The sequence below is a fragment of the Martes martes genome (assembly GCF_963455335.1).
Source record: "Martes martes genome assembly, chromosome: 3".
Classification (NCBI taxonomy): domain Eukaryota; kingdom Metazoa; phylum Chordata; class Mammalia; order Carnivora; family Mustelidae; genus Martes; species Martes martes.
The window spans coordinates 85,797,471-85,812,389 of record NC_137890.1 but is presented as its reverse complement, the minus strand read 5'-3'; the positions used below and the strand labels follow the sequence as shown (position 1 = coordinate 85,812,389).

General features: G+C 38.3%; 1 protein-coding gene across 1 annotated transcript in view; it reads left to right on the top strand.

Moving 5' to 3' along the window:
- Positions 1 to 827: 827 nt before the first annotated feature.
- Positions 828 to 14,919, top strand: part of UGGT1 (UDP-glucose glycoprotein glucosyltransferase 1) — a 117,148-nt gene continuing 103,056 nt past the window's right edge. The window contains exons 1-4 of the mRNA XM_080799532.1: positions 828 to 1,068; positions 6,311 to 6,446; positions 11,037 to 11,119; positions 13,996 to 14,126. Of these exons, the coding sequence (XP_080655658.1) occupies positions 1,011 to 1,068; positions 6,311 to 6,446; positions 11,037 to 11,119; positions 13,996 to 14,126 (408 nt within the window). The 5' untranslated portion in view covers positions 828 to 1,010. The remainder of the gene's footprint in view (positions 1,069 to 6,310; positions 6,447 to 11,036; positions 11,120 to 13,995; positions 14,127 to 14,919) is intronic.

Genomic DNA, 14,919 nt, shown 5'->3' with positions numbered 1-14,919 from the left:
TTGTCATAAAATCAAGAGTCAGTCAAACTTTTACACTTTTTATGTACTTTTAATGTATTTTTTTGGGGAAGATTTTATTTATTTATTTGACAGACAGAGATCACAAGTAGGCAGAGAGGCAGGCAGAGAGAGAGGGGGAAGCAGGCTCCCTGCCCAGCAGACCGCCCGCCTTGGGGCTCGATTTCAGAACCCCGGGACCATGACCTGAGCCGAAAGCAGAGGCTTAATCCACTTTGACTTAGTTAAAACTATATACTCCAAAGAGGTATTCATTTGTGGGTGAGTAAATTGATTTGCCCTGTGTCACATATTCTAAAACAATTTTGCAGTGATTCATTTGCCCCCGCCCAAAGGATAAAATAGTCCTTGCACAGAAATTGTCGCTGCCGATATAAGTTAAATCGTCTCATAAAATTTAAAAAAGTCTTCCTTTCCCCACGCCCCCAGGAACGGTAGTTACCAAGATTTAGAGGTTAAGAAAGAGTCCAAGTTGCTCAGAAACATTAAGCAATTTTGTTCCCTTATCGTGCAGCAGTTCTTTTAATATAAGGGTTTAAGGCAGTAGACTCTGAAGCGTCCTACACTCCAAGTCGGAAAAGAGGCTTAAACTGGTATCCGGCTTCATCACCTGATACGGTTTTTGGGTCTCAGCGATCACTGCTAGTCCCATTCCCGAGATCTTCAAAGTGCAGTCCTCCCCAACGGCGCTACACAGAGGCGAGCAAAGAGGAAGGCGGTGCTTCTCGGATACAAGATGGTGACCACGCGACGCTCTAGGCTGCCTCAGCCGGGGCTCGGTAGCCGGAAGTCCTCCGGCTCTCGCCATTAGGAAGCGGAAGTAAAAAGTGGCAGGCAGCTGGGCTATTGCTCTGCGAGACCGGCTTGAGGGGAGCCGCGGGAAAGGCGCGTGTCGGCCGCTCACTGGCGCAGCCGCTGCCGCCGCCGTCACCGCCCCGCCCCGCCCCGGCGTTGTCGCTGGCATCGTCGCGGACGAAGCGCGCGGCCCCAGCATGGGCAGGAAGGGGGACGCGAGCGGCGCGTGTGCCGCGGCTGCGCGGCCGGTGACAGGTACCCCTGGCTTGGCGTGGGGAGGTCTCGTGGACGGGGAGAGGGTCTGGGACGCAAGGCGACCCCGTGCCCCGGTCACCTTGAGCTTCCGCTTCTTTCCTGACTCAGTTTCTCCTTCCGTGCCACAGTCCTGTCCTTATTTGCGCGTAGTTGCCCTCAGTGGTCTCTGGGCAAGGTATCAATTCTGCGGGAGTGGCCACCGACTCTCTTCAGCGGTTTTGAGTCTTTAGTGAAGAGCTTTGAGACCAATGTGCCCAAGTGCAGAAGGAGGTGGGGGAAGTGCCCTAACCTGAATTTAGATCAGCCCTGACCCCAAGTAGGTTGAGAACCAGCAGTTTGCAGGACTTTGATTGGGGAACGACTTCATCTTTTTATAGATTTCTGTTTTCCCTAAAATGAATTAAAGTGATGCATATTGGTTGCCGTTTTCATTTAAATACGAGGATCTGTTGGCTGGAGATTGGATGATCCGGTTTCACTTTTTGTGGGACCTGTCAGAAGAATAAGATCTGCGTACATCGCCACTAAGTTATGGATGTCAACTGTTCTTCGTTGGCCAAATCTCCAGATTTTTTTGCATTTCTTGCCAGATTTGAGAACTAGCATATTTTGTTCATTTGAAGTCCGGAGGTCTTATACCTTACTGTGCTACACTGTCTTAGAAACATCGTGCACTTGCTGGCCAGTTTTAGTGTGATGTTTGAAACACTTAAAATAGTTACTTAACAGACAAAATTTGGGATGATTGTAGCCTTTCCACTTGGCTTGCTTTTGACAAACTTGACACTTTTTTTTTTTTTAAGATTTTATTGATTTTTTACAGAGAGAGAGAGAGAGCAGGGGGAGGGGCGGAGGGAGAGGGAAAGAGAGAATCTCAAGCAGGCTCTGTGCTGAGCCTGAAGGGGAAGCCTTGATCTCTGGACCCTGAACTCATGACCTGAGGGGAAATCAAGAGTCTGAGCCTAACAGACTGAATTGAACCACCTAGGTGCCCCGACACTCATTTTTATTAAAGGAAATAAACATTGCTTCCTACAGTAGGATGGCAGCTTTATGGTGCACGTTTAGCTTAGGAGGAAGAAATTGAACTATGCAGAAAATTCTGTTAGATCTTCTCTGCAGTTACCAGTGATCATTTTCATATCAATGAATAGTAACTACTTAAAAAAAATTAGATTTATAGGGTTCACAGCAAACGGTCTTGCTAATAGGTATAAATGCATATTAAGTTTAATTATTTGGAAAGTAAATTTATTTCTCTAGAAGAGTCCTTCCTAGTATTTTTCCTCACTGTTAATCATGTATGTTGAAACTCAGGTGGCTGTCTGTAAGCTTGCATCCTGCACGTTGTTTTTTTAAGAGTTTGTCAGCTATTATCTTCAGTTTAGAAATGGAAGAAGTTGGTGATTTAGAATTTTATGCCTCCTCTGTTTTCCAGAAAGTGAAAAGTGTTTGCCATAATACAGTTTTCATTAATATTTCCAATATCCTACTGTAGATCAATGAGTAAGAGATAGTCATTAATTTAAACTAAGGAGAATGGGCCACAGACTGGATCTTAAAGATAGTACATTTGGACCTAGGACTTATTTTTTTTTTTTTTTAAGATTTTATTTATTTATTTGTCAGAGAGCACAAGCAGGGGGAGCAGCAGGCAGAGGGAGAGGGAGGAACAGGCTCCCCGCTGAGCAGGGAGCCCGATATGGGACTTGATTCTGAGACCCTGGGATACTGACCTGAGCTGAAGGCAGAAGCTTAACTTATCTGAGCCACCCAGGTGCCCTGGGCCTAGGACTTATTAAAGAATGTTTTTAATTTGCCCACCGTGCCACAAGCACTATGCCTATGATCATGAAATTCCACATTGTAGATTCTGACAGCTATTATTTCTCACATTATTCATATTTACTAGCAACATTTAAGGACCACTAGGATCAGAGTGATAAGATTCTCATAAAATGAAGGCATTCTCAAACAAAAGGCACTTCAGTGAAGTTCTTACTTCTGCTTCTCTGAAACAGTCTTTTCCTGTAGTTTTACCTGTGGCATCAAGGCTGTGGGGTCTGGGTGGGAGAGCTTTTCTTTAAGGTCCACTTTTCTCTGTCATCTTAATGGTGCTATACCTTGCCCCAAGAACTCTGTCTCTTTTAAAAATAGTTTAAGGGGATCTCTGGTGAGTCTTGGTGCATAGAGTTTTCATTTTAACCCTTCTTAAGTCTTAAGCTTTTTGTAGCATCTTTCCTCTTGTTGTCGCACTCCTTTCTATTTGCTTTCATTCTTCCTTTAATGAATGATGGCCTGTGTTTATTTTATTTTGAGCACCTCTTGTGTTCCCGGCATTATGCTGAGCATGTGGCCCTTACAGATGAAGCTCCCTGTTCTTGCGGAGCTCACATTCTGTCCCTGAAGCAAGCCTGTCAGGCTAATTGGTCAGTTTGCTTTGGTCCCAACTTCAGGCTGGCATGCTTGGTTTCAGGTTGAAACTGTCTTTCTCAGCCACCTATATCCCAAGGACTCTGTCCCTAGAAAGTCCTTGGACTTGTGTTGATTCTCACAAGAAAGCTCTTTGCTCAGTCAGGGTCTGCACAGTATGAATTCTTACCTTCCAAAACCAGAGATAGCATGGTATTGTAGAACTTAAAAACAGGCAGACGTGGGTTCCAAGCATTGTTGTTTATTAATATTAGTCAAGTTCCTCAGCTTCACTGAGGCTGGGAATGATAACGTTTCATCCATTATGCAGCAAGGCTGTAGGTATCTCCTGTTTGCCAGGCACTGTGCTATTTGCTGTGGTGAACAAAGTAGTCATGGCTGCCACTCTTTAGGAACTACAGTCTCCTGGGTAGTTGTGTGGAAGGACTAGATATCATGGTATATGCAAAGCACCTGACACTGTGCTGGGCCCAGAGCAATGGCTCAATAATCTTAATGCTTCCTGGGAGACCTTTTGTCACTCCCTCTTCCCTCATCACTCTATGCATGCAGCCTGCCTGGGGTTACTGGCAGTGGTGTCCAGTTTCTGGTCCAGAATTACTACTTTTGGGACTACACATCTAGGCCCCTTGGGGGCAAATTGTAAACAGAACTATAGTGTAGTAATGCTAACATAGTTCATGTATTCTGTCTCCATTTTAGAAGTTTTGTGACTTGGGGGGGGGGGATTTTTTTCCCCTAACCACAGAAAATGTATTTCCAAGACATTTTTTTTTGAGCCCAGGTAATAACGATTTATTATTCTGTAATTTAGAAAGTGGCTTCTTACGAGAACGTCTTTTATTAGAACAATTAATTTTGGTATAGTACTTGGCACTTGAGAGAGTAATTTTCATGTTGCTTTTTCATTCTCAGAGTGTCCTGGTGTGGCAGATACTGATATTCCTATTTCAGAGTCTGGGAGACCAAGGGCCAGAGAAGTTACTAGGGAACTTCCTTGTGGTTAAACTGCTAGTAAGTAGCAAACTCAGTAATTTATCAGAAGTCCCTGACTCTGAAAGGTTCTTTCCTTTGACTAGCCAAGTTTTTCTGTCATGCAGAGCAGGTTTCTGAGGCTGTAGTTCAGGGACCTGTAGGGGAGGAACTAAGGAGGGAAGAACTAAGAGTTCTTGAGTAGTCTGAAGTTGTATGTAGAATTTTTGGTTCTTGCTTGCCCCTCTGTAGGAAATGCCAGTAACTTTTACTGCACTCTGAAAGGGCTACCTCCGCACCCCCAACCCTTACCCCAGCCAGAAATCTGCTAACAAGTTTCAGTGTTGGGGTCTAGGTGGCTAGCCCTAGTTTTTATGAATGTTGGCTATTTATTTATTAGTGCTTATTTATAAATGGGATATTAATTAGTCAATTTAAATCAATTAAGCTGACAGTGTCTGAATGAAAAACTCTTAAAAGTAACTTTTTTATTTGGTTTATTTTGATTTTGACCATTTGTTCTTTAGAGATACTGTGTGTTATGTGAAGCAGGCTGTTGGCACAACTGTTAATGCTTTTTGTAAAAAGAGGGTACTGACTGATCCTCCAAGCAGTAGCTTTTCTAATCAGTATCTGAAGGAATTGGGGTGAGTCTGGTGTGAGCCTTACCCAACACTAACATGCAGAAGCACAACTTTGGTTTGGTGTTTCTCACATATTCATGTCTTCTTTGGATTCCCATTCAAATGGGTGGAACTTAGATGCTGACTTATACGGCCCGGGGTGGGGGGGGAGTCTGATTAGGGTTCAGTGAGGCTGACCTCTGAGATGAAAAATCAGACCAAAGAAGCCTAGAGCTGGAGTCTTTTTCTGAAATGATGTTGACACCTCAGTGTGCTTGAGGAGATTGCTGCTGGGGGTTAGGAGGCCTGCATTCGATGGCTGTGCCAATTTACCAGTGATTCCAGCTTCCTTATTTTGTAGATAGGGACTCATGATTGAGTTCTAACATTCTTCGTTCAGAACGGTATTTGCATTTACGCTCAAGACCCATCTGTTAGCCCCCTGGGGCTGCTGTGACAAAGTACCAAACTTTGTGGCTAAGAGCAATGACAGTTCCTTGTCTTCCAGTTTTGGAGGCCAGAGATTCTAAATCAGGGTGTCACAGGACCATATTCCCTCTGAAATCTGTAGGGGAGGGTCTTTCTTTGCCTCTTCCAGCATTTGCTAGCCCTAGGTGTTCTGTGGTTTGCAATATAGTTCCAGTGTTTGCCTCTGTCTTCTCTGGCATTCTCCCTGTGTCTGTTCACATGGTGTTCCCACTGCATGCCTGTCACTCTGTCCATATTTTCCATTTTTTTATAACACCAGTCTTATTGGATTAGGGCCCACCTAATGACCTCATTTTAACAGGATTTCCTCTGTTAAGACCGTTTCCAAATAAGTTTGTATTTCGAGGTGCTGGGTTAGGACTTTTGGGAGGACACTATTTAATACCCATCATTCACATTTTCATCTGCCTCAGCTTTGTTTACTCTTATGGTTCGTAAAGTCTGACTGTGTGCTCCCTGCTGTGCCACCAACTGACTTATACCTGTGTATAGTTTAGGCACCCCATGATGAGATGGGGTCTTTATAGGAAAGAGTATATGGTCTACACCTTTAGTTATATATCAGTTACTCAGCAAGTTGAAACCATGGAGATATTAGGTGCTGTTAAATTTCAGAAGCATTTCCATTTCTGTAATTTTCATGTTACTTTGTGTCTCTAAGTATTAAGATTCAGGTTTAAACATTTCTTTGAAGCAAAACCTTTTTTTTTTTTTTTCCTTTTTAGGGGTTTGCTATAAAATGGGACTTATGATTATATTCACTGGACTATGGCTGTTTTCCTCAGTAAAGGCAGATTCAAAAGCCATTACAACCTCTCTTACGACAAAATGGTTTTCCACTCCATTGTTGTTAGAAGTCAGGTAAGAAGACATCTTTTTTTCCTTTCCTGTGTTTGAGTAAAAATGTAGGATCTGCTAGTGAGTATTCAGGAGCTTTTTTAGGCAGTGAGATTATCATCACATGCATTTAGTCAGTGCCTCTTTCAGTATGCATTGTGCTGTGTGCTAGTCAGAGGCTGTTAGAACACAGAATCTGTCAGTAGGATATGGTAATATTGATTCATAGAGATACTTAGGGACTTCTTTGGACAAATTTATTGAATTGGTTAAATCATCTTCCAAGAAAGGTGTATATGTGGTAATAAAGGAAGAGAGAGTTGTACTTAAAGGAATTTTTCTATTTATTTGAAAAAGGTTTTAAGAGGTGTTTAATAAAAGAGAAAGAAGAGAGTTTGTCAAGATTGGGGGAGAGAGCGCCTGCTCCTTCTAAGAAGTTGGTAGAAGACCTTGAGATATGAGAGCGCAGAAGGGAGGCTGAGGACAAGGCTAGATTTTATCTAAGATTTTACTTGTTCCACATTTTAACATCTCCAAAATTAAGATGCATTTTAATGAAATCAAGATGTTATCTTACAATTAAAATTGGTAACATTTTCCTTTTTAGTGTTTCATAAAAGCGATATGTCTTAAAACTGACAGTGTCTTAAAATCAATACAATAAAGAAATACAATACAATAAAATACAAAATCAAATAAAATACAGTAGTCAATGATTTCTTGGGAGATTTTGTATTCCAAGTATATTTTTTAGTTAGTGTTTATAATATAAATAACTAGTTACCTCTCTTTTAAAAAGTCAGTTTTTTGTTTATAGAGGGAAACTTATTTTTATTGTATCTGAAATAATATATATCTAGGACTTACAGAGAATCATTCTAAAGCATAAATTTAGGTAGATTGAATGGCAAGTAGTTGGTAAATCTCAGAATTTGATAGTGCTAGAAATTTGAACTGTTGGATTACTTCAGTTAACTTTGGTCTATCTTTGTACTCTTCAACTTTAGAATTTCATCTTCTAACATTTCCTCCTTCACCCCTAGAAAAATGTGAATGAAGAGTTTTTCTTGTGTTGATTATGTTTATGAATAGTGTCATCTCCTAAGGAAACAGCTTCATTTGGAATTGATAAAAGAGGACCAGTGGGAAAGTGGGACTTTTAGGACCTGATTTTGGCTTGCTGAGGAGCCTCATGGATTTTCTGCTGATCAGACTTAAGCTTGTATCACTCCTCTGTGCCTCCCTTCTCTCAACAATAAAATGGCCAAAAGAAAAAATTACTACTGCATTTATTTCACAGCAGTGTTATGAGTTGATAAATGGATTGAACTCTTCCAGTGTCAGAACTTTATTAGATAGAGAGGGCACTTATAAGTAAAGTGACTGAAGGTTGGTTGAGATCTAAACTGCCTGAGCGGACTCTAATAGTTGACCTTTTTTCCCCTCCAGTCTTATTTTGGATGATTTGTCTGGTGTAAGTCTAAGTGTTTAGGATTTACTATCACTTTCTAAATAATTTTGTGCAATTAACTGTAACATGTTTTATAATACTTTGCTTGGCATTCTTTATTGAGTTCCACTCAGTTACTCTCACTTAGAATAATTTTTTTTTTGGTTTTATACATTGTTTCAGAAGATTTTTATGGCATATACTTATGGGATTTTTGAGAAAGTATGTTAAAACTGTCAGTCTTAATTAACTCATTTTTTTCAGTTTTGTTGATCTCTGTGAAGTGAATAATGTATATCACTTCCTCCACCAACTTTTCCTTTTACAAACATCTCCCCTTTTCATGATTTCCTGACCATTTGCCATTTTGGTTGATTATTTTTAGTCCTCTTCTTTGGCTGTTTGCAGACATTTTGGCAAGGTAATGGGACATCTAGGCAACTCAGAAATAAGTTGAGCATATTAGAAATCCTCGATATTTGCCTCCAGAAGTAGCTGAAGCCACCATTCTTCCCTCCCAGGGCCATGGAGGACATTGATGGCCGATCATAGCGTTGTCCATCTGAATGAGGGAGAGGGGACAGAATGTATCTCTACACATTGAGGCATGCAACTACCACAGATATTTTGCCTTTCCTGCATCTAGTCCTTAGGGACTAAAAGTATTCCCATGTTATTTTTAGGTTAGGCCTGATCCTAATGAAGCAGCTATAGCTTTCTGGTTGTTCATGAAGTGATATATATTTAATTGAAGTAAAATACTGAGTATGTTTTGAACAGTCATAATTACTAACAGAAATATTGTATAATTAAAGTACTATTATTAAAATAGAAACCAATAATCATTTGTTGAGTACTAGATACTATAATGGCCCAAGAATTCAGCATGATAGAGATCAAATAGATTTGAGTTTGCATTCCAGATTTTTGATTTGCTAATTCTATGCCCTTAAGCAAATCAATAACCTCTCTGAGTTGCAGTTTCTTTATTCTAAAAATGGTTCTAAGTAAGGGTGGCTGTGAGGATTTAAGGACATGAGTGAATATGCCAAGCATAGTGCCCGTCACATAGTAAGCCCTCCTTAAATATTCATTTCCCTTCCCTTTCTACTTCTTTATGGAAGAAAGACCATTTCTGATCTCCAACAATAACTTTGGAAATCTAGAAAACAAGTTACCAGATTTTTGCTATCTGGTGGACATTCAGGTTGTTTATGGTTTTTTTTTCTTTCGTCATTGATTAAAAACTTTTTATTGTGAGCTTTCAAAACATTTGTAAGTGGAATGGTACATATAATGTGCTCTCCCTCTACCTGCCACCCAGTTTTAGCAATTATCAACTCAAGTCGATTCATCCATAACTACCACCACCCTCCTCCCTTATCCCCCTGGACTATTTTAAAACAAATCCTAGATATCATATAATTTCATCTGAAAAACTGTAGCTGTTTTACTCAGTGGAATAAGAATAAGAATAAGAAGCAAAACAACAATTTAAAATGAAAAGCAAACAAACTGAATTATACTGTAAACAAATGGCAGCAATCCTTTTAATATTATCTTGTATTGTTCTTACCCTCCTTGGATTAGTTCAGTGAATCTAGTAATTAATTTTCTTAGGACTGTTTGAAACTTAGGTGTCATAAGACTTATTTATGCAGTGGGTTGGAGGAGAATGTATATTTCAAGTTTTCCTGTAATTATATGAGGAGCATATATTTATTTGCAGTTGGCCTTTACAGGAGGGTCTTAGCTTCAGTGAATCCTTGTTCTCACCATTATAACCTTTGAGTGTATTATCCTTCCCCCCTTTTCCACAAGCCTATCTTGTGAATGCAGCTTTAATTTGTGAATTTAGTATTTATTTGCATATCATAATCTATTTGTCTTAATATCTTGTTTTCTTAGACCATAAGCCTAGAAAGCGTAGAAAAATCCCACATTCAAGGAGGTACTAAATAATTTAATAAATTATGATAATGGGTATTTTCAGAAACCTATTTTTAGAGAGGCTGTGTGTTACCAGGAAATGTTTCTTATTTTTCCCATATTTCTGTGTCTAGCTGTGGAGTAGAGTGAGAGTTGTACACCCCAGTGTTGACAAGTAATGGGAAAGTCTTCCTTTGGCTAGGTAAGCTGAGATCCAGATCTGTAGTTTGCTTTAAGACAGTGAAAGATCACCACTACATTAGTATTCCGTCTCAGAGGAGAAGATGACTAATTTACATGAATCATTTGATCAGTACACACATTTTCTTTTAGTGATTTTAGACTCTGGAATGAAGGGAAGTTGAGAATGGCCATTATTTAGGTCTGTAAAGTCAAGAAATAATTAAGGTGGCATTAAGTTCTAAGAACTTATTTTATTTTATTTTATTTTTTTTTTTTTTAAAGATTTTTTATTTTATTTATTTGACAGAGAGAGAGAGAGAGAGAGATCACAAGTAGGCAGAGAGGCAGGTAGAGAGTGAGAGAGGGAAGCAGGCTCCCTGCCAAGCAGAGAGCCCGATGCGGGACTCGATCCCAGGACCCTGAGATCATGACCCGAGCCGAAGGCAGCGGCTTAAACCACTGAGCCACCCAGGCGCCCCAGAACTTATTTTATTAAACTGAAATTTGGTGATCTTGAAAATTTGGATTTATGGATTTTAAAAGATTACAACATGCTGCCTTTAGTCTCCTAGAAATTTCTTAGGGTTCATGTTTTCCTTGGGAGAACCTTAGGCCAAACATTTTTTTTTGTAATTTGTAAGGTCTTTCAGAGAATAAATGAACAGAACTAGTACCAGAATTGTCAGTTTGTAATTCTGCTATTACCAACAGCGTTTTCACAAAATGGGGTTTCATAATCTTTATTTATATTGGAACTTTCCTCTTGTTACATAGTTGTTCCAGGTTTCTTATGGAATACCTATTAGGCTATTAATATGAATAAGTGAGTAAGCTACTAAGCTAATTAGTTATCAATAGTCAATAAGCTAATAAGACTTGCTTATCATTAGAATATATATTATACATGCTTGTGTATAATGTATATTGTAAAAGCCAAACTCTGGACATTTGGAAACTTAAAAACCTATTTTTACTTTCTTTAGTAATGTAGCTTACATTAGAAGATTTTATTAAGTTGTTTTATTTCTGATATTTCCCCCCTTTTCTCCCAGTGAGTTTTTAGCAGAAGACAGTCAAGAGAAATTTTGGAATTTTGTAGAAGCCAGTCAAAATATTGGATCATCCGATCATCACGGTAAAATTGAAGCAAATGCTTCTTTGACTTTGGTATCTGGGAAAATATTAGGAAAAAAATGGTCTCTTTCACAGTATTTATGGCATAGTAATTAAAGGAAAATGTTTTTATCTTAATGACTAGAGTTGTGATGGTAGTCAGCAGAGCCAACACAAACTAATGCTTTTGAAGCAGTTTATCACTTTGTCTATAAGTACTACCTTTGATTTCTTTCTCCCTGCTTGTTTTTGTTCTTTTGTATTGTTTTATTAGAATGCTATATGAATATTTTATAGAAGTCAGATTCATTTAAAATCATTTAGTATTAACTTAATTACCATTGATTTGATTCCCTTTTTCCTTTTTTATGAACTAATTGCACAACTGATCTATTCTCTGTTAGGTTCGTTATCATTAAATTAGTGCCATCCAAAATGTTTCCTGTTATGCCTGCCAGCCACCCACAGCTTGAGTGTTGAGGTATCAGATGAATGCCAATGTCAACTGTATCATTTGTTTACAGTTTATGATGTGCATTCACACTTTCTAGTTCAATATAAGCTTTATAGATGTTTGTAGTATAAACATTACTAGTTAAAGATGCAGATAACTTGGGTAGCTAAAACCTTGAGTGTTTCGTTGACAGACCTTGTTGTAGAGCAAATGTGTGAAAACAAAGTGATTGCTATTAATGTTTAACTGAATTGATTTTAACTTTTTGATTTTTAGTTAAAATAATACATTTAAAAGCCAAGTCTGAATTTCTTTTTTGTGATATTAGTACATAAAGGTTTGAGCAAGCATCTGTAGTTTGAGTTACATAATTTAGAGTCAACTGGAATTGTTTGTGTTACCGAAAGAAATAATTTTACTTTTAGTTTACAATTTCATAAAACAAATTTATCGAAGTGGGTTTGATAATGAAATTTGAACTCATGTTTAAAATGAAATTTCCTCAATATAAATGATAATGTGTTCTTGGTTAAATTTGGGGTAGTATGAATTCTTGGAAGTGATCATAAAAGTGTGTTAAATATTTTATTTGAAATATTATCCATTGTCCCACCACCCGAAGGTATTGACCATTAACATTCTGGCAACATTTTAAGTATTTCTTTCTGGTGTCTTTTTCTGCTTAGAAGATGATAATGCCATATAGAACCTTTTATGTTTTGCTTTTTAAAATGTTAGTTATATTCCTTAAAAACACTTTTTGATACATAATATATGATTTAATAGTCAAGCTTTTAAAAGGCTTATAAAGAAAAATCTTGTTCTTTCCCTGTCCCCCTCCTGTTTCTCCCTTGCTTTTTATAACTGTTTAAATTATTTTGTTTAGCCTTCAGTGTTTTTTTTTTAACAACAAATACATCGTATGTATTCTTATTTCTCATTCTTTCTTAACAGTAAAAAAGATAGCTCACTATGTACAGTTGACCCCTGAATAACATGGGTTTGAACTGCATGGGTTGACTTATACTCAGATTTTTTTTCTGTGAATACAGTATAGTACTTAAATGTATTTTCTCTTTATGATTCCTTTTTTTTTTTTTTTAAGATTTTGTTTATTTATTTGACAGAGAGATAGATAGCACAAGTAGGCAGAGCGGCAGGCAGAGGGAGAGGGAGAAGCAGGCTCTCCGCTGAGCCGGGAGCCCGATGCGGGACTCAATTCCAGGACCCTGGGATCATAACCTGAGGTGAAGGCAGCCGCTTAACCGACTGAGCCACCCAGGCACCCACTCTCTCTTTATGATTTCTTAATACATTTTCTTTAGCTTTATTATGAGATTACAGCATAAAATTGCATATAACATACAAGATGTGTGTTAATTTACTTTTATGTTATCGGTATAGCTTCCTGTCACCTATAGGCTATTAGTAGTTTTTGGGGAGTCAAAGTTATATGTGGATTTTTTTAAAAGATTTTATTAATTTATTTGACAGACAGAGATCACAAGTAGGCAGAGAGGCAGGCAGAGAGAGGGGGAGAAGCAGGCTCCCTGCTGAGCAGAGAGAGAGCCTGATGTGGGGCTCGATCCCAGGACCCTGAGATCATGACCTGAGCTGAAGGCAGAGGTTTAACCCACTGAGCCACCCAGGCACCCCAATATGTGGATTTTTGACTGATGGGGCAGTTGATGCCCCTAAACCCTATGTTGTTCAAGGTTCAACTGTACATTGCTTTGTACCTTGCGTTTTAACAATATATTCTGGGGATTTTTTCATACTGGTACATGTATTTTTTTTTTCCCACCTTAGATAGTTTGTTCCAGTTGTTTAAATGCTTCTTCCCAAACTACAGTTTTGTTAATATCCTTTTATAGTCTGTACTTCCTCATCAAACTGCTCAGTTTGTTGGGTTATTTGAGTGAATAACAAACATATGGTAGGCACTGGGGATACAAAGATAAATACATTAAAACTTTTGCCTGTGGGGGCTCAAAAACTATTTGGAGAGAGGTAGGTAGTGAATAAATAATTTCGTAAATAATGTGGTAATTGAAAGAGATAAGCAGAGAAATATTATTGGACCAAAGAAAAGAGGTACTTGGTCTAGTGAGGCGTGGGGTAGGGATTGGGAGTGACTTTGCAGAGTAGGTGATGTCACAGCTGAATTCTTGTGGAGGTATGTAGGAGTCAGTCATCCAGGTAAGTGGGATAGATGCAGTCCAGGTAGAGGGAATAATGTGAACAAAGGGAAGATGAGAGGAAGAGTCCAATTACTTCCTGTATTCTAGGAAATTCTAAGCATTTGACAACAGTTCAAGATAGGAGAGTGGTAAAATTTTGCCACTGTATACCTCTGTAACACATAGCTTTATACTTTATGAACTATCTTATTTGCATATGTCTAGTCGTATGTAATTATTTTGGATAATGTTCTTCTTTGACAGGTACTGATTATTCCTATTATCACACAATATTAGAAGCTGCATTTCAGTTTCTGTCACCTCTACAGCAGAATTTGTTGAAATTTTGTTTGTCCCTTCATTCGTATTCAGCTACAATTCAAGCCTTCCAGCAGGTAAATTCAGTGCTTAGAGATAAGAGTATTTTTTATGGCTGGTATAACATGATGATTGGATATATTGTGGTTGTGCTGGCATTGTGTTACAGAGCTATAACTTTTCTGATTGAAATTTCTGAGGATTTGTTTATAAATAGAAAGCAAAGCTGGCATTAAATCTTCAGATCACAGGTTTTTTTTTTTTTTTTTAGTAAAAAAACATAATTTGCACTATTTTCATTTAAAAAGAAAAGAAAAGAATATCCACACATAAATGAAACTACCAGACTTTTTATGTAGCACAGCATAGGAGATATAGTCTTATTAAACCAATTGACCATGAATCTGATCACAGCCTTAGATCTAAAAGCAGTTCTCAGGAAATTCAGGGGATGGGAAATATAAAGCAATATCACAGGGGTAATAAGAATATCTGGAATGTAGGAAAATTTGTAGTTAAATGATCTGATTTCTTCAACAAATGTTATAAGGAAAGAAAGGAGGGAAGGAAGAACTTCAAGAGAGACTTAAAATATGTGTCATCTTAATGCAGTGTGTGGATCTTATTGGATTTTGAGTTGAACAGACTGCCATTGTAAAAAAAAAAAAAAAGAAGATGAGCATACACCCATATATTTTGATGTAAAAGAAATGTTAATTTTAAAACCACTGTCTTATTATAAAATAAAGGAGGCATAGAAAACCACTGACAAGAAATATGTAGTATAATGAATTTTTGCCAAGTGAGTACTCGTAATTTTCCCCCAGGTCGAGAAGTAGAACTTAGCCAGGCCCTCTGGCAGCCTGCCCT